The sequence below is a fragment of the Leptosomus discolor genome, chromosome 8 (assembly GCF_034619465.1).
Source record: "Leptosomus discolor isolate bLepDis1 chromosome 8, bLepDis1.hap2, whole genome shotgun sequence".
NCBI classification, from domain to species: domain Eukaryota; kingdom Metazoa; phylum Chordata; class Aves; order Leptosomiformes; family Leptosomidae; genus Leptosomus; species Leptosomus discolor.
The window spans coordinates 14,058,191-14,085,194 of record NC_141398.1 but is presented as its reverse complement, the minus strand read 5'-3'; the positions used below and the strand labels follow the sequence as shown (position 1 = coordinate 14,085,194).

At 41.9% G+C, this 27,004-nt stretch overlaps 1 protein-coding gene across 5 annotated transcripts in view; it reads left to right on the top strand.

Annotated features, from left to right (window-relative positions):
• The window catches only part of IKZF1 (IKAROS family zinc finger 1), a 67,853-nt gene that overhangs the window by 31,299 nt on the left and 9,550 nt on the right, over positions 1-27,004 (top strand). For 2 of the 5 annotated variants that reach the window (XM_086468875.1, XM_086468877.1), the window contains exons 4-6: positions 18,488-18,748; positions 24,440-24,607; positions 26,372-26,497. In XM_086468875.1, coding sequence (XP_086325001.1) covers positions 18,488-18,748; positions 24,440-24,607; positions 26,372-26,497 — 555 coding nt within the window. Of the gene's footprint in view, positions 1-16,436; positions 16,539-18,487; positions 18,749-24,439; positions 24,608-26,371; positions 26,498-27,004 lie in introns of all 5 variants that reach the window. The other 3 variants (XM_086468874.1, XM_086468873.1, XM_086468876.1) reach the window with 3 other exon arrangements.

Sequence of the window (27,004 nt, the reverse complement as noted above, 5' to 3'; positions counted from 1 at the left end):
TCCGATACCAAATTTAGGATCGCACAGTGAAGCTTTGGGGAACGTCTGGTCCTCACAGCAGAGGGCTAGATGGCTGATGTATTGAAATAATCTAATGGAAAATGCAGATCTTGTATCTCATTTGAGATACAGCTTTCCTCTAAAAGCTGATGCATGCCCAACTCGATAATTTTCTTAGAGATGTTTCAGTAGCTAAATGAGCTAACGGATGCAAAAGCACGATTGAAAGAACCGCTGTAACAGATGTAGTGATGGACCATTCTCCTCTCCCATCCCAGAAAGTAGCAGTGATATTCAGGGAATCTCCTTATGCACATCTCAGGGAGCTACAGCTGAGTGAAAAATATTAACTCCTCACAAAGGCCGGGCTAGTTGAGAAAAAAGCAGTCCCCAGCCTTCCTGTGTGAGGACTGGTGTTTGCTGTGCAGTGGTGGTTTTTTTCACCCCTCTATTTTACCCTCAGTGAGATAGAGCACAAATAGCTATATTAGTTGCACACTTCCTGAGAACACAGAGATCCACACATTCTGGGCTGCGGGTTGTGTTTTTCACGTTCAGGCATAGGATGGGGAGTTCATCAGATAGCGATGGGGAGCTCTAGCAAATGGCACATTTACATCAGCAGAAACAAATTTCACAAGACTTGCTGGGAAGGTTTGCCGCAGCATGCCATGGTCCTGCACTACTAACAGCTGCTGCACATTCATTTGATAAAAAAGATGACAATAGAAAATGAAACCTTTAACGTTCTCTTCTACTAACACTTGAGAAGCACGTTATCCTGAAGGTGTAAGCCTGTGGCTCGCATCAGCTTCGCTGGGTATCCATGGTACATTTGAGGTAAATGAGTTTGAAGCTGTGGATGAGCTGTGCTTCATTTGTCCTTGTGGCAAGGAGAGCTCTTGGCACTGCTCTGATGAAAGTGACGATGCTAATGTCTAAAACTTTCCAAGAGGCCAAAGGCCTGCCAGTAGGATACTGGGATCACTGGGATTTGAGTGTGTTATGTGCTCAGAAGTATTCAGCCAGCACGATTTTGTCTTTTTGTGTTGGACAGGGCAGAAGTAACTTTCTTTGAGATGCTCTCCTCCAAATGAACAAAGCATCATTCGTCAGTCCCATATTTTTGTCTCTGGTCGCTGACCAGTTTATCAGGTAAAGGTTAATTTTGTGAAGACCAAGTCTGCACACGTGCTGCAGCCTCTGACAAACTTGCCTGGCCGTGAACTCCTTCAGCCTGTATAACCCAATTGCCCAAATTGTATTTCTGGATGTATGTGTTCTTAGGTGGTAGAGTTAGCAGAATTTCATTTCCTTTCTTGACCTCACACTGTACTCCACAGTGCAGCATGGCCATGGCACAGATAGCAAAGTTTACCTTAGCTAATAAGAAAAAGCAACTTCTGTAGAGCTGCTTTGCATTTTAATGGGGAAGATTTTCCACACTTTCCGTTTGCCTTACTCTTAGTCCAGGCACACTGCCTGAAATTTAGGTGCATTGTGAATCCTGGATTGAGGAGTACGAATGCGCTCTGGCTTGGTAGCAACAAGGAGTTGCAAGTTGGTAGTTCATGGGAAAGAAGGTTTCCTAATGTGTAATAGCACATCAGGACACACATTTGGGTGTTTCTATGCTTAGAATCCTTCGTGTTTGGTAAAAATGCAACGCAATGTCTGTTACTTTGCAATATTTGGAAAATGCTTTAAACATAATCTGGGCAGATGCTTTAAAAAGCGACAAAAGGATTCCTCCAAGTAATAGGCACTTACACTGTCTAGGACACGCAACTACGAGCAGAGAGGAAGTTTGACAGAAACTTTGCCTGCTAGACACTTTCAAATATTCCATAAATGCTGAGAGGACAGGAAATGCCAATGCTGATAGTCTGAACAGATCTTCAACCCTTATGTAAGGCCAAGTTTGATCACTTTCTGAATGCCTGGGACTAGGTTTCACAGCACAGATCTTGTTCTCGTTGCATATAATTGTGTGTCCTCTGTCCGTATTAGCTTTTACAGTTTATGTAAGTCTGGGAAGGGGATGGAATTAAGCTTTGGGTGTTTCTACTGCCTTTTCTCTCCAATTGTCTTGTTGTTTTTATCTATGAATTTGTGATGTAGCACAGGGTTCCTGGAAAAGGGACAGAGCTCTGTTGCTGTAGACACTGCACAAACACCAACAGCACGCCCTAAAGAGCTTACTAATTAAGGCTATATATACACAATTGATTAATTAAGCCTTACAAGTCCTAGCCAATGTAAGTGTGAGGTAGGGTACAATGAGATGTAATCAATTGTGCTGTGGAATCTAAACCATAAATAGTATTCTGGAGATCAGTGAGAAAATTTGTTTTTCTAATAGCTGCAGCAAAATAGTCTTGTGTGTTTTCCCAGGGTGCAGTGGGATTGGTTTGGTTCAAAGTACCCGTCTTTGTTTCAAACAATGCGTCTCTCTAGCTTGAAAAGTGAGATCAAAAAACAGAAAATAGGTAAACATAAATAAATGAAGGATTTGGTGATGGTAAATGAGGGAATAAAATAAATTTTTTTTGGCAGTGAATGATTAGATCATTTTGGGAATCAAGAAATAATCAATTTCCTGTTCTCTAATTAGTCCAGGTATTAGTACAGAGGAGCAATTCACCGTATTGCTTGGACTTGTGGAAAAGTGTAGGGCTGATTTCCACCTCTGTGCCTGATTTGTATCGTCCGGAGCCCCAGGTTGTGCCAGTGCAATGAGTGGAATTACAGCCTAGTGCCAGCGCGACAGAGCAGTGATTGAGACTGGTCCTGGGAGGGTGGACAATTGAGGATACAGTTGGGATTATAAGCCCAAATGTCAGGGGGTCAAATCCATACTCTCGTACAGGCTTTTCTTTTTGCTGAGATGTTTCTGAAGATCTTTTGCATTACAAAAAAAAAAAAAAAAAAAATATTCTGGCAATTTGGTTTTGGAGGGAGATTTCACACCTCCTAACTGAACATGTATGAGAAGCGCTATGAAGCTGAACTGGAGATGACACAGTTTTCAGTATTTAGTCATTTCCTACAAAAAATTATATAGGCTGAGCCCCTCTCTTGTTTCCTTTCTCAAACCACTGATAACTTCTGCCATGCTGGCAGCAGTATGTTGGGAAACTAAAAACTAGTTTGGATATTTTATACAGCTTATGCTTTTTTTTTCTTGAGGTAGTTGCCTTTGGGATTTTTACATCTCTCTTGGAACAGAGTGGCAACATGGGAAAAGGGCAGCTGAAGAAAAATATCATTCCTTTCCTGCTTCTGCATCATTAGTCTGAGGAACAAAAGACTACTTTTTGACCTCGAGCAATCCCAGATAAGGGAGAGCTGGCTGAGGGCTCCAAGCACTTGATATCCAGTATTTTATGGGCATAATAGAGATTTATTAGGCTGGATGATAATTCTACGTTTGTATAATTCTGTAGGTCACATCACAGATTATGGGTTGCATTTCCACAAATACTTAAGTGATGGCAGCCTCTCGAGCTATGACTGCTGCCTGCCCCATGGTCCCTAGTCACGATACGTGGGACACGTCAGGAGGGTGACCAGTGCATGGCCAGATTTCAGCCTTGTGTTAGGACATTTGAAAGGCAGATACCCAGATGTAGGAATCACTCTAAACAGCAACACAGACTTTGAGTTTTCCCCATTAAAAAAAAAAAGTCTTATCCCCGTTAAAAAAGAATTGAAAACTGTGCAGATAGGGAAGTAAGGGCACATGATGGATTAAGTGCCTTTCCCATGGCCACACAGGAAGTCTGTGGCTGAGCTAGGAATCAAACCTAGGTTTCCTCAGGGTGCATTCAGTGTCCTGTCCCTCTTTGAGGCCATAGAATTTTGTTTGTTACCAAATTCTCCATAGGCCGAAGCAGAAGACTACTGTTTGTGAGGAAGAGAATTATTGAAAGATAATTACTATTTATAATTAGTGAGAAACTGAGAATAGTTCTGGACTAAGTATGGCCCACTTCTATTGCTGTTTAATGTTCTCTTTTTTCCAGGTTTACATCAGCATAAAAATCCCCTTGTGGTATTGCTCCTTAACCAAGCAAACCACTCATGCCTTTCCTTATGGCTAGGATTGCAGTAGAGACCAATGCTTAGCTGTTTCCAGCTGTCCTGGTTTAACAGCAAGTAACATTATGACTGGCTTGACAGGAAAATGATCGTATTTCTACCTCTTTCGATCAACATTTCTCATCCAGAATCAAATAGAAAAATTGCATCCATTTGCTGTGGAGAACATCCATAGCTAAGTTGTCTCTTACAGTACTCATTTGAATTGACATAGCATTGTTTCTTGAACAGCTACATGGCTGGTTTTTGCCTTTGGAAATGCTGAACTAAATCAAGAAGGGCTCTGCTGAAGTTAAAACCAGAGCAGAACTAATAAAGCCAGAAGAAGGCAGGTCATGCACCTCAAACCCAAAATATACACCATCCCTTCTTTGAAACAGGTAGGACATGATAACCTAGGTAAAACCTTCACAATGGTCATAGTCCCTCTCACACATGGGTACATACAGGTATTACACAGCTTGGTCACCCTGCCATCCCTAGAAAAATAATGCAGTGTATAAACCATGCCACTGTGAACTAGAGGTACTCGTGCTATATCTGTAGGGAAGTGGAAGAGCAGTCAGAGCTGCAGGATGGGACATGCAGTGCAGGTCTGCAACAGTCATAACGTCTAAGGAACTGTTGCCGTTTGCAAGAGGAAACTAACTCCTTCCTATGCAGGTAAAGTCATCTTTCCTCTGTCTCACACATCCCAAAATACATTAACTTTAGCTGAAGAACTAAACACTGATCAAGTGGCCCAGAAGATATTTCCTAATTCACAGATAAATGGTAGGGAAAATAGCTGAGCCTCTTGATATTCTCTGTGCAAGAGTGTTTCAAAGAAAGTGAAGCCTCACTAATACCCATTTCTTATCACCTCCTGACAGCCTCCTTTGTGAGGGAATAGCCACAAATAGTTTTGAACGAGCTCTTCCAACAGGGTAGCTTTCATGCAGTGATGAACAAATAATTATACTGCAGTACACCTTTGTGTAACACTCCTGTCTTCATTTACATGCAGGATTTCACCACTATCTTCCTGAGAAACTACAAAATTCAGTTAGCCACCGGATAAGATAAAGACTGGTGCTTGACTCAAAAGGGACGCGTAACTATTACTGTTGTGATATTTATAGAGGGTCATTTCTCAAGCTTTTACTTTCTACTCAGCCTTTTATCAGACTAATTCTTGCTGAAAAGTCCCTGAGAAATGGGAGAGTGTAAAAAGCTGGGTCCCACTCTGTTCTCAAAAAGGTTCATGCTCTGCTTTGTATCTCTTTTGCCTGCAAATGGAGAAGAGAAAATTCTTCATGTGAATTTCAAACACTTTATTCTCCGGCCAAGTTTCGTTCTGAACAAGCAGGACAGAACAGTACATGATCTCAGTGGAAGGACTTCCTAAGCTGTCTGCTCCATCCAGCAGCAGTCAGGCAGGATTGCCCAGTTAGGCAATCCCTACTCTGCTTTAGCCAATTTCCTTCTGTACTCTTCCATCACTCTGTCCTCTGTGGCTGCCTTCAGCAAATAAGACCATTGCCCAATTGAGCCTTCTCACCATGAGGCTAGGCATTTTGAGGCCTTTTCTTCATGTTTGATTTCCTTCTTTTCTGTCTGAGAGTGATTTGAGGAGTCTCTGCTCTTGGTTGATGTGGAGATAAGGAGGCGGGGGGTGGTTGGTTCAGGTTTGGTGAAGTCCAGCTGCGCAGAGAACAGCAGAGTTTGGTAACTGCCTCAAAGTAGGTGGGAAGGGGAATACGGGTCAAGTGGGTGAAAGCTGGAGAGAAATAGTAATCTAGAAGATTGCTGCAGAGGCAGAAAAGGCTAAGCCTATATATTTTTTTGTTTGTTTTAAATTTTTTTTTCTGCTAAGCCACCAAGTATAATTCCTGGTCTGTGCTTCCCTTTCTGTCACTTCTCCATAATTCTTAGCATTTCAGTTGGGCTGCTGTCTCTCGGCTGCTTCCTCTTTTCCTGCTTTCCTATATTTCATTAGTTGCCCTTCTTCCTCTTCGACTGCTTTTACAACAGAGTGAGGAGGATGTGGAAACGCAGTTACAATATGACACACAAATTGCAGTGTCACAACTGCAGCTCTTCGGTTTCACCTCCTGGAGTGTGCAGAAGCAGGTCAGGCTGGAGAGGCAGGAGTGGGGGGCTGAGGGAAAGAAAGGAGAGATTTATAAATAGGGAAGAGGAATGACAGAAAGTCACAAGTTTTCCAGCTCGGGAACTTGAGATAATGGCTATAAGATAGATATTAAGATAATCCCAAACTGAGTCTTAACTGTGTCCTGGAATGCAAAGGAGAGATGGCAATCTGCGCCAGTCTAAGGGTCTCCCACAATACTGCTGCCACAGAGAAGATACAGCCCTGACATGTTTCTGAGCTTGCCTGTAGAGGCATGAAAGCTGAGCCTGAGGAGACCTCCAGGCCTGTAATGTGCATATCTCATAGCATTGCCCTTTCAACAACAACAAAAGAAACAAACAAAAAAACCCAATAAAACCTCAAAGGAAAAACTATTAAATTATTCTTAGCGCCTGTGTCTGTGTGTGAAGTAAACCTTTGGAAGATGCCATGGATGAAAATGCGGAGGTGCTATGCTATATCTTGCTTGAGATACAAGGCAGCTGGAAAACTCAGTTCCATGGACTTTGCTCCAACTACTTCCTAGGGCATCCATTAATTAGAAGTGCTTTCTCTTTTCTCTTCTTCTCTCTCTCTCTCTCTTCTCTTCTCTTCTCTTCTCTTCTCTTCTCTTCTCTTCTCTTCTCTTCTCTTCTCTTCTCTTCTCTTCTCTTCTCTTCTCTTCTCTTCTTCTCTTCTCTTCTCTTCTCTTCTCTTCTCTTCTCTTCTCTTCTCTTCTCTTCTCTTCTCTTCTCTTCTCTTCTCTTCTCTTCTCTTCTCTTCTCTTCTCTTCTCTTCTCTTCTCTTCTCTTCTCTTCTCTTCTCTTCTCTTCTCTTCTCTTCTCTTCTCTCCTCTCCTCTCCTCTCCTCTCCTCTCCTCTCCTCTCCTCTCCTCTCCTCTCCTCTCCTCTCCTCTCCTCTCCTCTCCTCTCCTCTCCTCTCCTCTCCTCTCCTCTCCTCTCCTCTCCTCTCCTCTCCTCTCCTCTCCTCTCCTCTCCTCTCCTCTCCTCTCCTCTCCTCTCCTCTCCTCTCCTCTCCTCTCCTCTCCTCTCCTCTCCTCTCCTCTCCCCGCTCCCTTTTTTTTTTTTTTTTTTTTCGTCTGGGGTCTCCTAGAAGCCTTTGAACCCAGTTGATTTAAATTTACATTATAGCAATTGTTGTAGGGCTCACTCCAAACATCTAGGCCATGACAGATGCTAAGGAGATAAACAACTGTGAGTTGGGAGGAAATGGGTAATATGTCCAGACTGCTCTGTGTGTTTGTGGAAGGAGTTAGAGGAACAGTAGATAGAGGTTTCCTGTTAAGCCGGACAAGGGGGAAGCTGTGATGTTTCTCAGCTATGGCTGCGATTGGACTCAAGTTCAACAGCATTCTCAGTGTGGGTTTGCTCTTTCTCCACCCCCCATGAGAAGCTCAGGTTGTCTTGAAAATCTGAATACCACTAAAAGTCAAGGAGACTTAAGCTCCCAAATAATTTAGATACTTCAGAATTGCTCTCCACTGCCGAACAATTGGTTGCAGTCTGTGGGGTACTACAGTGGAACAATGGTTTACTAGTCTTCCTCTGCTGCAGACTGGGAAGCAATGCCTGAACCGTCTCTGAACTTTGAATATACCAATATATGTCCTTTTTGTTAACTACTTCTGCACTCACCAACTTACAGGTTACAGCAAACAGAGTTTGTGAGGAGCTGACAAATGCCTGCTTTCACGTGCATGCTAAAAAGAGGGTGGCCTTGATTTTCAGAGGTGACTGGATGCCCAGAATTCAGATATGGAGCTTGAGACACTGGTCTGATTTCTCAGTGATTAGTGTTTTCCAGGCTGGTCTGTTTACTGATAATCTTGTTTCTTTATTGTCTGAAGTTGGAGGGCCCCCTTCTGTTATTCTGTCCTATACCTCAGTCAGAAATGAAGGCCTTGATGGAAGAATTTCTGTGGTCTGAGTTATGTAGGTTTCCGCTGTTCATAATAGTCAGTTTTGGGCTACTTATGATAATTTAGTCTAGAGTAGTGCTGTTTGAGACCATTTAATTCAACAAACTTAATTTAATTCAAAGCCTTTTCCCTTGAAGCTCTGCCAGCAGCATGTTGGCTTGGATGCTTTGTTGGTCTATCCATATTAAGAAAATGGTTGCATTTTGATGTCAGATTATGATACTCAGCATGGTGATTGTGACGTTGAAGACTGTGATCTTGATTGTGTTTCCAGTGAGTTTCAAATGCTGGATTATTCGTTCAAGAGAGTGGTAAAATAATTTTTAAACACCATTTAACGTTCACCAGCCTTAAGCAATGCTGAAGATTTGTTCAGAGTTTGAGGAAGCTGCACCTAAGTGAATTGCCATATTGGCCTTTCTCCTCTGTAGGCATGATGATACCTGCACCAGAAACCCAAGTAAACCTCAGCTTGGAGTTCCCTTCTGTGGCACAATTCCTTTCTGATTTTGGAGATACCCTTTAAGACAGGAATAGAGACTTCTAAATTCAGTAGTTTCTAATCACAGCTGAGGTGTGCTTGCAGAGCAGAGCTAGGAAGTTCAGCTAGGACACTGTTCCTGATGTAATATCTTATACATACAGAAAATAATTTAGCCTGAACTTCTGTCATATTTTTGCCCACATCTTTCTGAAAAAAGATTTTTTTTTAATAATCTCTGCTTCTTTTTGAGGCAGCTGTTACAGAGAGCTAGTGAAATCTAAGTTTTTCTCTTAACATTGTATTCAAAGACACAAGGAAACAGCATACAACTTTGCAATTGATGGATGCCTCACAGAAAAGGCATCCAATGTCAGGGATGATTTCTCTTAATGCTAATATGGTTAAGGTTGGATTCTGTTCAGGGAAGGGAAGGAGGTCTTGTTTTTCCTGAGGTAAAAGCAAGGAAACAGCAGGCATGAAAAATGGCCGAGGAAGTAAGGAAAGACAAGAAGTCTTTTAAAAATGTGGACTGAACTGAGTTTGCAGACTTTCAGAATGATCCAGATCTCTGAGTGTTCGAGAGTGTCCCGGCATCATTTGGGGTTTCTTGCCATTTCAGCACAGAGGACTGGTTGCCTGAGGGGCACTCCAGGTCCCTGTAGCAAAGCATTGGCTGCAATACAGGGTGGGAAAGAATTAATTTTGTCCTAACATTTTTCTCCTCAGGAGCTGTCTGGTATGTCCACATTCAGAGAATTTCTTTAGGATTTCTGTAGATCAATTTATGCCTCTTTCCCAGAAGATGTAGATTAGGATTTCCTTTCACTGGTTTGTAATCAGGTAAATGGGAGTTTTCATTGCAAAGCCTTCTGGCAATATTTCCACAACCCAAAAAGAAAAAAAAAAACCATCAACAGACTTGGATGGGTATTTCTAGAAAAATAACTGAGCACGCAGGAGTAACAGACCTAAAGCAGGCTACCTCAGGATTACCTTCTTTGTACAGTCCCAAGAGAGATCATCTACTTTATCACTCATAAAGCAATGACTACATTTGATCTGCTTCAGTCTAAAATAAACTTTCAGTATCCTTGGGGGTTTTTTCCCCTGTTCGGTGGGGGTGACATAGAGGTCTCTGCTCTGCAATTTATTTTCTGACTAGGCAAGATAACAAAATTGTCATAAAGTATTCCCTCTCAAGTGCTAAAATGGCTAGGTTCCTCTCCATTTCATCCTCCGACCTCTTCTCGAAAGAGGAGGCTGACGGTGCATGGCCTTGACACAGCACCCGCAGGCACCTCCCCAAACCTAAACACAGCTGCTTGGTCCAATTTTAGATCTACTGACCCTTTGACAGCTGGGGAACCATGGACACGTTCGTAAAATAGCGCTCAAGACATCATCATGGTAGCTAAACAGTCCCTGGTAAAAGTCCCCGCATCTGTCTCGCGGACAGCAAAGGCACAGCACACTAAATGTTCACATGGGTGGACTTGCGAAGGCCTGATCCCGAGCCAGGGTGGCTCTGTGCCACCCCAGGGACAAAACTAAAGATGTGTAAGCAGCTTACTGAGCTGGACCATGAAAAGGAGAAGGTGTGCAAGGACTAGCTTTGCATTCAGGGCAAGGCAAACTTAGGTGCTCAGAAGCAATATACGAAACAGTTCTTCTCTCTGCCTGTAGCTGTGCCCCCCGAGGCACCGCACTGGCTGTACGGCGAGCCTAGCTGCGTCCTCCCCTTCCTACCACAGATGAAGGACACTTCATCACTCCCAAGCAGTAGCTTTCTTCTGTGGGGTAATGGCTGCTGTCTTCAGCTGGTACAGGTCTGACCAACGCGCTCTGTACTTGTTCAGATTTCATAAGGTTTTCTCGTGGTCAGGCAGGCTTAAAATTTCATCTCTAACTACAGTTCACATTTGTATGTAACTGATCACCTTAAGTCTGTAGCTATGATTTATGCATATTTCTGCATTTGTTAAGCCCTTCGCTTTGGCTAGGGATCCCCACTGTAACCCTCAGGTTTGCAGCAGGGTAAGGACAACTTCCAGCCATGACAGCATGGCTTCATGCAAGAACCTGGCTGTCTCTCAAATGTGAGAAGCTTCTTTGCTCTCCCTGTTAAATCCCAATGTAGTCACTCCTCTTCTCCAAACTCATCTTTGCGGGTGCACGCTCTTTTCACATTCTCCCAGGCTGCCACATGCAACTGCCATTAGCTAGAATTTTGTTGCATTAGTTGGGAATAGGTTAACACCCATGAATGTCACCAAAGCATGCTCTGCGGAAGGATTAGAGAAGGACAATGCCTTATAAATGTTAGATTATGGTATGTATGAGGCTCTGCTTCTCTTGGGTAACTGTTGCTGTGTGGAGAAGAGCGTAAGCCTCAACGTTTGTGCCTATAGTGTTTCTGGAGAAACGCAGCTTCACAGGTGCCAGACTCGGCACATAAGCATGTGTATCCATGCAGATATACTCGTGTGAGCCAGGAATGTTTTCATATATGGTAGTGTTTTTACCTCATTGTTGTGTATTGTTACTTGAGGTTACTTTTCTTTTTAAAAAATTCTTGCTAAATGCCCTTTTGCTACTTCCTCATCCTTAATTCCACATTAAAAAAAATCTGATGGAAGCAGAAGAGACAAAGAAGTTGAAGATGAGAAACTCTGTTCTTGCCATCATTTGTCAGCAAATCTTTCCCTCCAGTTTGAAAATCTTCCCAGCTTACTTCTCAAAACAGAAAAGTGTCAATAAAGACTGTTACCAGCAAACCTGCAGCAGTTTCCTTAGCTTCTCCATCATGCAGCCAGTAAAAGACACGGAGCACTTTGTACAGAGGAAGCATGGGTTACACATACATGTGGAACTTGAGAAATAGGTTTAGCATGGCTTTTCTTGATAATGCTCTTCTCTGACCTTTAAAACTTAGTTTGACTGCTAATTCAAATGGTGAACATCAAGCATGCAGGTAGCTAACACTCCGTTGAAAAAACAACTTGAATCCAGTACAAAGCGTACCAGCAAGTAGCACAACAAAGACAATAAATACGAACTAGAACAGCCCCTTGGCTTGGTTACAGATGACTTCCTGCTGAAGCACAAATTCAGAAAGATATGCAAAAAGCACCTAGCATCAAGTATGTAAGCAGATTTCAGGGGCATTACTTGAATCTATCTTTAACCTGTCCAGGAGGTTGCTGGAAGTCTGCACCGTGGAGCAAAAGCCACTTTTTGTACCTAGAAAGGACATACTTGGTTGGTTATTTTGTTCACTTGTTTGCATTCCCTGTGGTTTGATCTCATTGCAGCCCCCAGAAAACCGTCGATGTGTTTTGCAGTGCAGTGAGCAGAGCTCCTTGCGCCTTGCAGCTGAAGCCGAACCCTGCATGCCGGCAGGCGCTGGCACATTGGGCACCTCCCCGTGGCCAGCAGCGGGGCAGCCAGCAGTGGAAGGAAATGGCAGTCGTGGGCGATGCCATGGGTGGAGCTTCTCACACCGGTTGTCCCGTGGGAGATAGCTTATCTGGGGACGCCCGTGTTTCTGGAATAATATGCATTTGATTGAAAGCCAAAATTAGGGTAGGGAAGAAATTGGCTGCCAAGGGCTGATTGGCGCTTGGAGTCAAAGGAGGGGCAGCATGGACCCCACAGGGAGGATCTCCTTATCCGTCGGCACCAGTCTGCTCTACCTGCAGGTGCGTCCCAGTGGTTCCTGCTACTACTCTTCTTTCTGTTATTTTTGTTTCCCTTTAAAAAGCCAGCTGAAAGCCACTCATTAAGAAGCCTTCATTTTTACCTGTTGCCCCCTCTTTGCCATGTTGCAACCTGTGGTAAAGACCAGCTCTCTCCAGCAAAACAGTACGGTGCCAGCACCACGTTGCTGGGCTGCCTCACTGGCCTCGGACATTCACTGCCTGCTGTGCTAGTGGTCTCTCTGCCCTGTGACACATGAGTGCTGGGTCCTGTTTCAACAGAAGCCCTACATAACAGTTTGTGCAACACGGGCTGCGTAAAGCCCTTTTTATTTATTGATGTATTTCTCTTTGTTTATAGCAATTAAGTTGCATTGTAGGCTCTAACTTTCTAGGCAATTCTGAGCTGCCTCTAACTTTCAGCTTTTTACACGTGCGGGCGCCACAAATGCTTAATTAACTGAGTAATGCAGAACTATATGTAGAAAGGAGAGGGCAAAACAGTCATTTGTAAGAACGCCTGGATGCATCTGCTTTTTCTATAGCTAAATAGCTAGTTAGTTTGAATCAGTCCCGCCTATGTTGTGTTGTGTCTTCTGAAGAAGGGCTGAGGTCATTGTGTAACTAACTGTGGTTGCTCTGCCCAGACCTTTTGTTGGCCTTTTTTACAGCTACATGATTCTTCATGTCACTTCAGAAGCTCATAAGCGAAAGATACTATTAGTGGAAACATAATTTAAGTTAAAGAAATTTGTCTTTGTTGTCAAGCCTAGCCCGTGAATACTGATTCCTTAAATAACAACTTCTTTGTGTGCCTTACATTTCTGAGAATGGCATCCTCCACCTGCAGTGCTCTTATGTGGTGAGAACAGAGCTGATGCCACAGCAGATGACCATGATGGAAAAAGAAAAGGGGGAAGGTTTGGATTTCAGGTCATAGCCAAGGCCTAGAATTTGGTACATTGTAACTAAACAGAATAGTTGTTAAGTCTTATATCAGAAATAACAGGTGGAATTGCTGGCAATATTCTGTTTTCTGGTTTTTGCACCCATGTAAACAGGATGAGATCCTGGCTGCTTTTGTTGGTGCATGTTGGCATGATGAGGTGATTTATTTTGGGCTAATAGGCTTTTTCCATCTTACTCTGCTTTTTTAGGAACATTTCCTATAATTTGTTAGAAAGGATGGTGTTAAAGGTTTTCTGCTTCTCACCATAGTAGTGCTAATCCACTGTTCGAATCAGCCAGGTATTGTTGCAGCTTCATCTGCCTGTTGCTTGAATAGTTGTGGTACCTTCATGAAAAACTCTTGCTGGACATGAAAGCTACCATTTAAACATCAACTAACATAATGAAAATAATTCTGATTTGTCTTGGAATAACAAATGAGCCATTCAAACAAAAAATTACATGCATCCAAATTATTTGAAGCAATTTTAAGAGAGATCTTTTCTTTGCTGTTGGCTACAAAGTGTGAGCAAGATGTTGCATGGACCAAAACTCAGATTATCATGGTTATTTTCAAAGAAAGGCTAAAGGATAACTTTTTAAAGGCAGGTGTATGCCACAAGATACAGTTATGTATCTACAGGGATAAAAGTTCTAAAAATGCTCAAATCCCATTAAAAATTAAAGGGAGTTAGGGAAGTCTATTGTTAAAATCCCCCAGAAGCTTCAGTGTGATTTGTCTTTGTTACTCTCTAAATTTCTTTGATAGCCAGGTCTTATGCTTTTTTCTTCTTTAAAATCACACCAGAGAAGAATATGACTTGGGAGATGAATGCCCCCTTACAAATGGGATTTTGGCCCAGGTACTTAAACCTATGCCGATGTCAAAGTCTCACAAAACTGAAAGATTTTTCATTTGGGAGGGAGTCCCATAGCTGTAAGAGAAGGTAAATTGGCAATAGTTTGAAAACAAGTTACTAATTCTTTGCAGGCCTTTTTTTCCAGCTGCCTATTTCTCTGTCCTTTAAAAGCCACCCTTCCACATTCTGTTTCCCAGGAGGTCCATTAGGTTTTGCCTTTCGCCCCACTACCAACTCTTCCACTCATTGCAAAACACCTCCCTTCCCTCTCCACATTGCTCAGATCTTTCCAGGGAAGCATGACTCTGTCATCTCGCCCTCCATCATGCCTTCCCGACTGTCCCTGGGTCTCACGCTGAGCCAGATGCTGCTCTTCAGTGATAAATCATATCATCACCCCTTTCCCTTTTGACAGGTCAATTCTTTTTTTTTTTCCCAAAGACTTGCATAAACCACCTTTAACCATAGAATACTGAACAGGTTTGTAACATAAATTTCAAATGCTCTTCAGAAAATCCCAAGTGAACTTCCCAGTAAACATCAGAGAGCAGAAGAGACCCACCCAGTGCCCTGGTTTTGGGTAACTTTTCCACATTCTGGGTAGGTTAAAAGGGAGTGGGGGAGAGCTGTCAGTTCAGTGACACTAGTGCACTCCACACTCCTTGCACAAGAAACCTGGTTTGGATTAAATTCTCTGGAATTGCAATAATGTGTAAAAAAAAAGAGTAAAATACAGAGGCTTTTAAGGTCATCTCCAACCAAATTGAAGTAAATTAATTAATGAGCAATGTCTTAATGGTGTTAGAAGAGCCAATGAGAAATTATTACCATGAATTATTGTAGACCTAATTAATGTTTGCGTGTATGTGTACATAGACATGGATGTGCACAGAAATTATTTCTACAAAGATTATATCGAGTATCTGTTTGAGAAACCTGTACAAATGCTTGAGTATGTTCTCAATCAGTGCATCTGAAAAGTCTGATTTCCAGGTATTTTTCACATCATCAGTGCTCCAAGAGTGGTTTTCCCCACTATAGCAAGGGAGGGACAGGAACTTCTCTCACAAAAGAAACAGAAAGCATTGTTGATTTGTATTTTCAGTCTAAATCTCCAGAAAAATATTGTATATTCTGCCTTTCCATTTCTCATTCAGATTTAATAAAAATTCTTAGTATTTCTGCTGGAGTGAATTCTGTCTCCTGTTGCATCTCCTACATCAGTGGGGCTTTTTTCACTAGTTTTCATTTGGAAAACAGGTTTGCAAAAAGTACTATGTTTGAACAGGAAGAGATTTTGCTTATTACTTAGACCTCTAAAATCTCTGTGAGGACCCAGGGTGAGGTGAGTGGCCTCACTGTCCATCAGCTCTGCCTGGCAAAGTGGGCTCCACACCTGAATCAAGCCCTGGACCTGAACATGAGCTGCACTGCCAAATGGATGCGCTTGTAGGGCATCGTGGATGCTCGGCCTCATCTGCTTGGGGACATTCATTGAGCAGCACACCTACAGCAGTCCAGGGGCATAGCTGCAGAGAGCTTTAGTGAAGATTGACTAGATCAATATCTCTATCATTGCTTATGTCAAGTAATGAACTCCATCATTGCTTGTATCAAGCGTGCCCCGTGGCATGTTAATTTGTACGTAGCTAGTCATAATGCGCAGGGCATAGTGTGTTTGTGCAGTTACTTTTGTGTAGAAACATTGCGAGGACAAGCCTTAGAAATACAAACAAAAAATATGCCAATATACACAATAATATATATGTATAATTGAACTCCCGCTACTTCCATTGCATAAGACTAGCAGATGTGAGAAGAAAGCAGTGCAATTTCACTTACTGTAGTGACTAGAAACATGTATAAAGAAGAGATCTGTGGCACACAAAGAGGGCACGTTAGCAAAAAATAAATCCTGAGAGGAAGCTTGCACTGTAGGGGCCTGTGGTTTCCCTGGGGGCAGGAGAAGGCGGTGTTAAGTGCTCTGCTCCCGTTGACACTTTCAAGACACTTCAGCAAAAGTTCCTCTCGACTTCAGCAGGAGTTAAGCTGCAAGCAAGGGCAATACCCAAGGCAGGTTATGCAATTAGAAAACATGGTGAAACTTGTTGAATGCTTTGGAGGAAAAGGGCATTTTTACAAATTGGAATTGTTCTGGGCAGGTCAGGATTCCCCTGCCAACTGTCCTGCTGCTGTTCCTAAACTGCTTGTGTTGCTTCTGTAATGATAGTTCTGTCTTTCTACTAGGTATTTCTCTTATAGCAATAATGCCATCTTCTTTTACATTTACTGCTAGCAGTACCACAAACCAGCATCCTGTTTGCCTTCTTTGTTGCAGCTGCATATGGGGCAGAAGGCTTTAGGGACTTTCATGCAATAATTCCCAAATCTTTTTCCCGTAAGTATACTGCAAACTCAGCTCACTACACAGCATTTCCATCTAGTTCCTAATTTTATGATTTTTGTGTGTGTCATTTCACTTCTCAGTAATGTACGTTTGTCTGCATACACTAAAGAGCTTAAGCAGTCTGATCTTTTTGCTTTGTTCACATATACTTTGTCGTAACGTAACAGAAAGCCTATTTCAAAAGCCACTTTCTCCAAATCCTTGGCAGGCAAGGAGCCTGTAATTGTTTTGTACAAATACATTTACACTCAAATCATTATTCTTATAATTAAGAGAAAAGAATTTGTGTGTGAATTACGGAAAATCTGTCATATGCTCAAGCTAAATAGTTCTATTGCTTCCATTTGCCATGGTGAAAACAGCAGTACAGGGTTGTAGGCCACTAAATTTGCAGAAGAGTGCATATCACTTTTGTTTAGCCAGTCATATCATCTTTGTAAATCACTCTTTGGTCATTGATTATTTTTTTTCATATCTCTAAATTATTCCCCTTTTTGGGACATACATTTTACAGGAAAAAGTGCTCTTTATGATGTGCGCTCATTCTGCCTTGCATATGATTGCTATTAAAAATGCAGTATTTGAAAAATCATTAAAATGCCTAAATTGGTAGACTTTATAAGAGGTGTCCAGTCAAGCAGTGTTCAGAAATGTGAATATCTTTATGCTCAATCTGTTTCCCAGTAGGATTTTGAGTCAGACGCTCTTGTCAGTCACTTCCATGCAACCCTCCTGGGACACTTGGGAGGTTGCAGGGTGTAGCAGAGAAGAGTTTGTCAAACTTTTCAATTTCGAATGAATGTCAAGGTCTTTTATCTTTTGGGGTAGTTATTGCCCATAGCTTAATTACGGCATTGCTACACCACCATTTATGAATAAGGCTACCATGAAGCTACCATTCCATAAGATGGTCTTTTTCAGCCTAATGTAGAACTATTTTTTTCACCAAAATCATCAGATTAGAAAAGAGGGAAGTAACTGTAAAGATGATTTATTCCACACAAAACACCGTGCAGTCCTGTAGAGAGAAGAGGAATAAATACTGGCCTTAAATGATCTGAATCTTGGTCTTTTTCCATAATGTTTAGGTTTGCTGTATTCCTATCATATCAAATTTAACAACCTACATGTTATCACATGTAGTGAGGCTAAATTTATACCTGAATTATTATTCTAGATGCAAGCGACTGTCACCTATGGGATTATAACACAAAGGGCTTATCCAATAAATTCAAAACAGTTCTCCCACCCACCTTTGTTGACTGGACTGGTTTTTAATGGCTGTAGAAAACCTCTCCTCTTACTCAGTGATCCTAATCCTGCTGTCCTAAAAACACAATTATCACTCCTGTAATTTCCTGTAATGCTAGTTCTTGCTCTTAAATTCTTCCTTCCATCCTTCCCCACCCTGTGTTTCTGTGCTGCTTTCCCATTGTCCTTGCTTACCCCATAGAACTGCAAACCAAATATTTGGATTCAGTACAACCCTTGGGATCTTCCTGCCAAGTGGAGAACGTTGCATTTTCAGTTCATTTTCATCCGTTGCCTTTGATGAGTTACTTACTTAAACAGTTGTTCTGGACAAATCCATGTGAAGTGGATTCATTTTAAGTTTCATTCCAATTAGCTTGAATTGTCAAAATAAACGTTATAAATGCAAAAGTCTCAAAGTAACCTAGGAACAGACTTGTAATATTGTTTGGGTTCCCAGCTCCCGGGATGCCTTGTATTTGTCTTACTGATATTCACTGCTCATTGCTCCACATGTTACAAACTCATCGCATTGCCCATAGAAATGTAGTTGTGTTTGTTTGTAGCTTTTGTTATTTAGGTATATTGTACATGCTGTTTAGAAGTTATCTCCTCTGATGTGATTGTTTCTTTGCCACCTTATTTATTCTGTAACAAAACTGAGTGGCATCCTGTATTGTTTTTTTCAGCCGGTAATATTAAAATAGAGACTCAGAGTGATGAAGAGAATGGGCGTGCCTGTGAAATGAATGGGGAAGAATGTGCAGAGGATTTACGAATGCTTGATACCTCGGGAGAGAAAATGAATGGCTCACACAATGGCCCAGGCAGCAAGGCTATGTCAGGAGTTGGAGGCATTCGACTTCCTAACGGAAAGCTAAAATGTGATATCTGTGGGATAATTTGCATCGGTCCCAATGTGCTCATGGTTCACAAACGAAGCCACACTGGTAAGGCCATAGTTTTTCCTTTAGTTGACAAGAATTGGCCACGTATTAGGAACTAAGTCTTATTTTCTGTATCATGCACATGTTCATTCTTGTAAGATAATGCAGCATCGGTGGGCATTTGGAACTCGGTTATTTTGTTACGCCATTTCAGACAGCACAGGATTTGAGATTTCTTTTTGATGGAAGTCCATCTATTGGGCTAGAAATTATGCAGTTTGTTTGGTTTGAAGCTACATGAAAAATTCAAATTTAAAAAAAAAAAAAGTAAAGAAGTCTTGTTTAATTTCTAAGAAATTTCTAATTGCTGAAGAAAAAAACATTTGTGGCTAACTCTGAAATCAACCCAGTTCTAATGTTTCCAACAATGCAACTAAGCTCATTATGGATCAGTAATTGGCAAAATAAATGTTAAGGGAACTGTACTGGCCATCTTAGTAAAAAAGGGGCTAATTTTATGTCAAATGTTTCATGAAGTAAAAACAAGTATTGTCACTGGTCAAACCTGGACTAAAGTGTTTCCACTGGAACACTAAAAGAGACACGTAAAGATGTTGCGCTCTGTAGGGATGGCTTTCATTATACAGTGCTGTGAATGTTCTTGCCTCAATTTTCTGATTCTAAATAGTCTCAAAGAGTGCAAAAAATGAAGAGGCTGAAACAAATGAAGAAGTAAAGGCCAGGGTGAGTCTCATCTTATCTGATATAAGCTGTCTAAGAATTAGGCTTCCAAGCTAAACTCTAAGGTCATCCATAGTCAAAGGACAAGAACTGAACTGTACTGTTGTGCTACATAAGTTACTCTGAAAACAAATAAATAAAGTATTTGGCAATTTTGCACGAATATCCAAGTAAGAGGGAATTTTAAAACATTTTTAAGGTAAGAACAACCTGTCCGATGGTTAGATTCCACTGAAACAGTCATGCTAGTGAACACATAGATACTTCCTTCCTCTGCGTCCCCCCAGTCGTGATTAAATGATTTCTCCAGAATTACTAAGGAGTGAGATTAGCAAAGTGTTTTCAGAGGTTAATGGAGAGGATGCATAAAAAGACCCTGAGTGTTGTCCATCCCTGCCAGTGCTGATGTCTGTCATTGTAACTGTGGCTGTTCAGGCTCTGGAAGGGTGCGATTTGTTAGTGAAGTGTGGGTTAGCTGCGTTCAGAAGCACTGCTGGTGATAGTTAGCAATGCTGTTACATTGCCTACTTCAAAGTACAATTCAGTATGATAAATCCCTCTGTCAGGGAAGAGCAGATAATTATCTTTATTGGAAAAGCCACAAGTAGTTCTCGGAAGAGAGGCTGCAGCCTACTTCCTAGATATAATAAAGTGCTTGTTGGTTGTTTCTTTTTTTTTGTTTGTTTTAATTGAATGTTAACGTGATCCTTTAAAAGTTGATAAAATGTACATGGAAAATGGCTGGGACATGAGGCCTTTTAAACAGACCCGAGGGCTTGTAGAGGATGCTGTAGTAGTTGAAGTAAAATGTTGCAGCTTAAAATGCATTTAGAGGCAGAAGTCTTCGAGCTTGTTTAAGGAGGCTGCTGTTTCAGTGAAAGGACACTGCGGCTGCTTCGGAGGAGCTGTTCTGGGTCCCTGAGGGTCAGAGGCAGTGTTCGCACCAGGGCTGAATGATTTTAGGGAGGTGGTGGGCAGACCTGCCTCTGTTTCTAGCGCACTGGTTGGTACCCAGCAGGCTGAGTCTCCAGATGATGAGCTGGGCTGCCTGTTCCCTGTGGCAGCATCCCCGGGGGCCGCCTCACTGGTTTCCCTGGCACAGATCTCCAGCTGCCCCAACTCCCTGCCTGGCAGAGGGACTCATGTGCCTACCAAAGGTGCTTGGGGTGCTACCATGCAAGGGCTGCCACTCCGAGACTTCTCCACCTTTTGCAGAGCCCTCCCTTGCCAGTGGGACCTTCTTTTTAATCAGGGAACGCAGTTAAAACCTACAGTGAAGCTCCCCACGAGCTGCACTTCACTTAATAAAACTAAAAGGTGTGAAGTTGAGCCCCTGAGTCCTTCCATGGAAAGGAAGCCTCTGCTTTCCCTCCTACCTCACCCTCAGCTCCTCTCCTGAGCAGCCTCTTCAGGTGAGCTCAGGCGGTTTTTCAGGGGCTGGCAAGGGAGTGGAGGCTCAGAGCTGGTAGTTTAAATTAAAGGGATGTCATGGGGAAACAGCAGTGACTGCTTTTCCTTTCAGCTACGCTGTGAAAATTAAAGTAGAAGTGGGATATACTATTACAGACGCTTAACTGACTATGCCAGAGCCCATTTCAATACATGCCTGGTGAAGGAATAAGCCTCACAAATGAATTACTTCGCTGCTAATTCATGTAAAACCTGCATATGCAGTGAGCTTTCCTTAAATAAATATTTGATAAGTGAACAAAACTCTAAGCACACTAAAGTGCCAAAATAAAATGACTGCCTGGCCTGATAAAAGGCATAATTACTTTTAATGAATACACCTGCCAAGTGCCGATATGCAGAGCAGCACCTGATCTTTCTGCCCCCTCCTGTCTGCAAACAGCTGTACAGCACTGACTGCTTCCTAGTACCTTACCTGTTGCTCCATCTGCGTAGCGAATCCCGCTCACAGATGCTCCACTCTCCTTACTCTCCTTCCCCAGGGCTTTCAGTACATTGATTTTCTCCAGGTTGCTGCTGTCTTGCTTGGTGTTTAGGAAGAAGGAGATCCAGAAAGGAGAGAGAAACCCCCTCTGGCTCCCTGGTCCTGAGACCTCAGGGTATAGATTCAGGCTTCGCTTGCTCAGTGTGCACATATGTGTGTGCATGTGTGCATATGTATATATGTGCATATATATGTGTGTGTGCATAGGTGTATATATTGCCTCCTTACATGTACACTCCTTTAACTAAAGTCACCAGTTAGTTCACTTATGTCTTGTTAGTTGGGTCTGAATGTCTCAAATTTATTTTGAAAACTCACGCCCGTTAAAGAATGAGCATTAAAAAAAAGAGAAGAAAGCAAGCTATGCATCTCTTTGAGCATTAGGTGATTTTGTCGTTATATTGTTTAAGAAATGAGAAAGATTTCAATTAAGATGATAAATATTCTTCACTGAATAAGTAGTCCAGGGCCCATGTTCCCACTAAGGCTTGCAAATCACTGCAATGGTGGTTGATTCAGTTCCGGGTCCCATTGCAGTTTTTGCTCCTGGGCCCATATTCGTCCGTAGCTACACACTGTGTGGTGAAATCCGCCAGGATAGATATGTGGTGTTCAGAACTGGAGAGAAAATAACACACAGAGCTGGCTCTTTAAACAAAAGATGCATTATGTAATTTATCTTTCTGTCCTGTCCTTTCTCCATTTAGGGGGGATAGCGCCACACCGAGTAACCTTCCACCAGTGACCATCCCCATCCCAGCAGGGCTGGGAGCTTTGCTGGCCTCACAGGGCAGGCGTTTCCCACCCCAGTAGTGGTGGCATGCACAACCAAGGGCCAGCCAAGCTACACATAGTTTCAGGGTCTTGTGGTGGTGTCGTTTCACTTGTACAGCAACCTGAGTGCAGGGTCCCTTACATTTCATCCCACTGTAAGTTTTGTAGAAATATTTGGTGTGGAGCAGTCTCGTTTGAAATCCTCCATCCGTCTGTCTTCTCCACCCAGTGCAAGATTTTGCCCTGTAATTGCGAGATCTGTAGGCTGGAGATACATTTAATTCTTTCTTGGCTTTACATTTCATTCCTGGAGCACTTTCACGATCCTCATTTTCTCTTCTAATGCTCCTCTGAGTAAAAATAACAGAAATGAATGCTAGAAAAGCTGTTTAGTAAGAATGATCCATTTCTTCTGAATTTATGTCCCCCGTGACAAACTGGCTTCTTCATTACTGTTTAGGTCCATTTCTGAAAAATACCATCATGCTGAGTAACTGCCCCAAAGACTAAGAGGTAAAGCAGACAGACTCTCACCCATTTTCTTTTTCCCCTAACAACCACTGTGCATGGTTTATGAAGTACATCGCAAAATCCTGTAAGGCTAATGCTGGCATTTTTGTGGGCCACCCCAGTTGAACCAGTTGGGATATAGTTTAGATGAATACAGCTACTTGATGGACAAAGTGAGCTCATTTAGCTTGACAGGGACTATGCTGAACTGATTGAAGCTGTTTGACCAATGAAAATACCTTGCCATAAAGTAAATTCATTTTACTGTTTACTGAATGCTAAAGCTGACAGCCCTGATGGTAGAGTGCAGATTTTTGGGTTGGGACTTTGCTGCTGTCTAATTGATTTTCAGCTGTTCTGCTGCATTACCCAAAAGTCAAACATAATCATGCTGCACATATATGCACATGTACGGACATACAAGTTGGGCCTAGATGCGCAAAATAATACACGGTGGTTAAGTGAGAGAGAAGAAATAAATTGTTTAGCTTGTATTTATTTTTTTTCTGGTTTAACTTCAGCCCTGAAATTTTAAATTCAATATTATTGTTATATAAAGAAAATCAAAACTAAGAACTAGGGTCATCTCTGGGCTGTTTCTAATATTGTCAGTGCATTATAATTACTGTAGCAGATTACATTTATGCCTTAGAGAAACAGAATTCAGCAAATGAGTTTCAAAGGCTGGTTTGACTGAGTTGAGGGCTACAGAGAAACAAGAATGCAGGAGCGGTTCCTGCTGACAGAGTGCTCATGTATAAATTTTCCTTTACTCCTATGTGGTACAACTGGAAACATTTTATTTCCCACTGACTTAAGAAAAGGCCTCATCTATCTTAATTTTTTTAAAAATAGCTAAGCGAATAAATGAGCATATTGATTTTAAACAGCACTAAAAAGCAAAGAACAGCCATCTTAATTTTTGCAAAGGCTAGTTGATTCACTTCCTTGATAATGGGCACCAGTTTAGACAAATCAAGGCTGTGTCTCTTCAAGTTTTTCTCTGTGTCTGTCCAATGTGTAGACCAGCAGAGCCCATTTGTGCAGCTCCTCTGTTCGTACCTTACATAGAGAAGGGTTAGGACTTTGGGCATGGAAGTACAGGGCTTCCTTTGCACTGTCTTAACTTATGTGATTTTACTCTCTCTCTTTCTCTCTCTTTCTCTGTCTCTTTCCTGATTTGGCTGCTTAGGGACAGACAGGTAATGGAGAAGAAATTGAAAGGGAAAATACAGGGAAAATGTAAATGAAAAGAAGTTATTATAACTGTTATAATGAAGTGCCTTTCATTTAAATATAAGAATGTAACGCTGAAATGAACTTGTGATCCTGAAATGCATTTTTAATGAGTTTCCTTTTTATTTTGCTGCTTCAGTGGCATATTTTAAAGACCCTTTGAAAAAAGCCACATTAAAAACCCCACCAAATGCCACAACATGCAAAATTGGATATTGGTTTATTCCAAAACTGCTGATCAGGAAGAGTGGCTCTTCAACACAAAATGTTGCAGTCACTTTATTTAAATGAGTTTGAATTTGCATTGTGATGTGCCATTCTGATTTAGAAAAAAAAAATTAGATTTTCAGATCAAATTGACCCAGCCAGTGAAGCATTAAGAAACTGGCAGGTTTAGTCTGAAAGCCTCGTGTTATATCAAACCTGCAGCCGGTGGAAGTCACAGAGCAGCAGTGAGAAAACAACTTTCTCACTGAAATCTTTCTCTTGTTACCGCGTAAGATTTTTTGTTCTCACATATTTGCTCCTTCTCCCCATAGGAGAACGCCCTTTCCAGTGCAATCAGTGCGGAGCCTCCTTTACACAGAAGGGCAACCTTCTGCGCCACATAAAGTTGCACTCGGGTGAAAAGCCCTTCAAGTGTCACCTGTGTAACTACGCCTGCCGTCGCAGGGACGCGCTCACGGGACACCTGAGGACTCACTCGGGTAAGTGAAGGTGTGGGACTGTCCAGGAGCACTTGTCACTGCACCCGTTGAGAAGACAGGGGTGTTCATGGCCACCAAGCCTGAGAGGTCTTCTCACCCCGGGGAGGCGAGTAGCCCTGTGTTGGGGTTAACCAAGCTGTGAGCTGGCTGCAGTGTTATAGCAGCAAAGAAATGAGTAAACACATCACACTCATGATCTTTCACCAGAAGAACTGTTTTTTTCCCACACTTCTTGGCTGATTAAAAGTTTCTGTATTAGGGTTTCATCTTACAAGCCTCATGTGAGTAATCCATTTCATGGAACTATGAACATGAATTAAAGCTGATGAATGTTTTAGGGTTGGGATGGCATTTATCTGCATATAGAGATAATATAAGGTCTAAACACAGTAGGTTTTAAGTCATGAAGTCTCAAAAAACTCCAGTCTGGTAGTCATTCTCAACCTGAGGAGTGAATACCACCTACAGCATTTATCAGCAGTTATTTGTGTGCCTTGTTATTTTCAAAGAGAAAGGATGGGGAGCAGGGAGAGGGTGAGAGAGAGAAAGATAATAATCTTCAAAAAAGGGGACTCTGCAAGAGTCTTTCAGTGTTTTGTCTCAACGGTAATATGGAAATCTGAATAAATATTTTTGAATAGCTGCACTTTTCCATTACCATGAACCTTTCATTGTTTGATAGAAGCCATAGTCACATACCTTCTGTGAAGCAAAACCAATTTAGCACCTTTAAAGTGCCTTTAAAAGCAGAGTGTTGTCTCATCTAGTTTCCCAAGCTAAGCTGAAAATGCAAATTGTTATTGGGATAGGAGACCTCCAAAACACATTGCTGGAACTGACACTGGTAACTTGACTTGTGGAAGTTGGCTTTGGGACCAAGCTCTAGGTAGCAGAAGGGGAGCTCTCAAAGTGACATTTTTGTGTTGCACAAAACGACGGAAATTCTTCTCTAGCACACACGTTAGATAATAAGATCCCTAGTGTTGGTCCCAGATGTCCAAAATAATTTACACTTCTCCCATTCAGTCCTGGCCTGATTCAGGAAAGCACAGCTTTACAATACTGTGTTCCCTCTGCTTACTGTTGCTGATTTTCACGGCTGCACAATTTTAAACCTAGTTTTTCATATATATGTGAAATTACACCTACATACTTTTTGCAAACTCTGAGGATTCCGTAGCTAAAGAGACAATGCTTAAACTATAGATTGTGATTAGTTCCTGCAATTGGCAAATTGATATCAATACATTATAAAACAAGTTGGATGTCGAGTCTGATTTTCACCTGAGAATTTGTAAATAAAATTCAAAAGTTAAGCTGTGTAACCATCTAATATTGTGAAATCAAGTCCTCAAAGGGTTGAGCTGGTTTTAGTTACGTCAGAACTGACATCCAGCCACGGGCAGGTGTCTCTGTCTACAGCCGTTGGCAGTCTCTGTGGGAGCCAGGCACTAAAGCAACTACACTCAGACCTTTGAAGGTGTCTCTGTTTCTAAATTGTATTGTCATTTTTGAAGATTTAATGTCTCAGCCCTTATCTGATGTGAATCATCTGAAATCGAGCTTGCAGAACCCACAGAATTGGCCTGTTGATGTAAAGATATACAACTAGTTTTCCATTAGTTTTGTTTGTTTGTTTTTAAATTGAAAAAATCTTTCTTCAGTTTACCTTTTGGGGTGGGGTTTTTCTCTGTTGTTCTTACCATTATTGATATGCTGTAGAATACCTCATCTGAGTCTCTCAATTAATTGTGTTTCCTCCAGTTGGCAAACCCCATAAGTGTGGATACTGTGGTCGCAGCTATAAGCAGCGCAGCTCTTTGGAAGAGCATAAAGAACGCTGTCATAACTACCTGCAAACCATGAATATCTCAAGCAGCCTTTATTCAGGTAATAAACTTGTCCATTTGGGGATTAACGCTGTCCTGTCACATGCACAGAAAAATGAGTGCAAGAAGAACAATAGTACCATCTGTGGTGTCTTCTGCATTGGGGAGGCACACCCCCCCCCCATATGTATGATATTGGATCTGGATTCATTCCATATTTGATAAATATTTGGCTGTTGTCTCATTTTGTTTAGCTCAAACAAAAAGCCAAAGTAAAACTCGGGCATGTAGGAAAACACTTGCAAGACCTGGAAAATTTCAGTTCACCATCTCAAGACAGTATGATTACATCATCTCACCACCTTCCCTTTTTGCTTGGAGTCCTATATCGCATTACTCTTGTCAGTGTATTCTTAATAAAGACTTAATATGAGTCTTTTAGGTGGGGCTGTAGAATCTTCCACATTGCACATCTCTTGCCCTTCCCAGGCACAGCTTAAGGGGCTTACTTTGACCACTGAGACCAACTCATCTAACAAGGATGAGCCATCTGTCTCTGATCTCACTC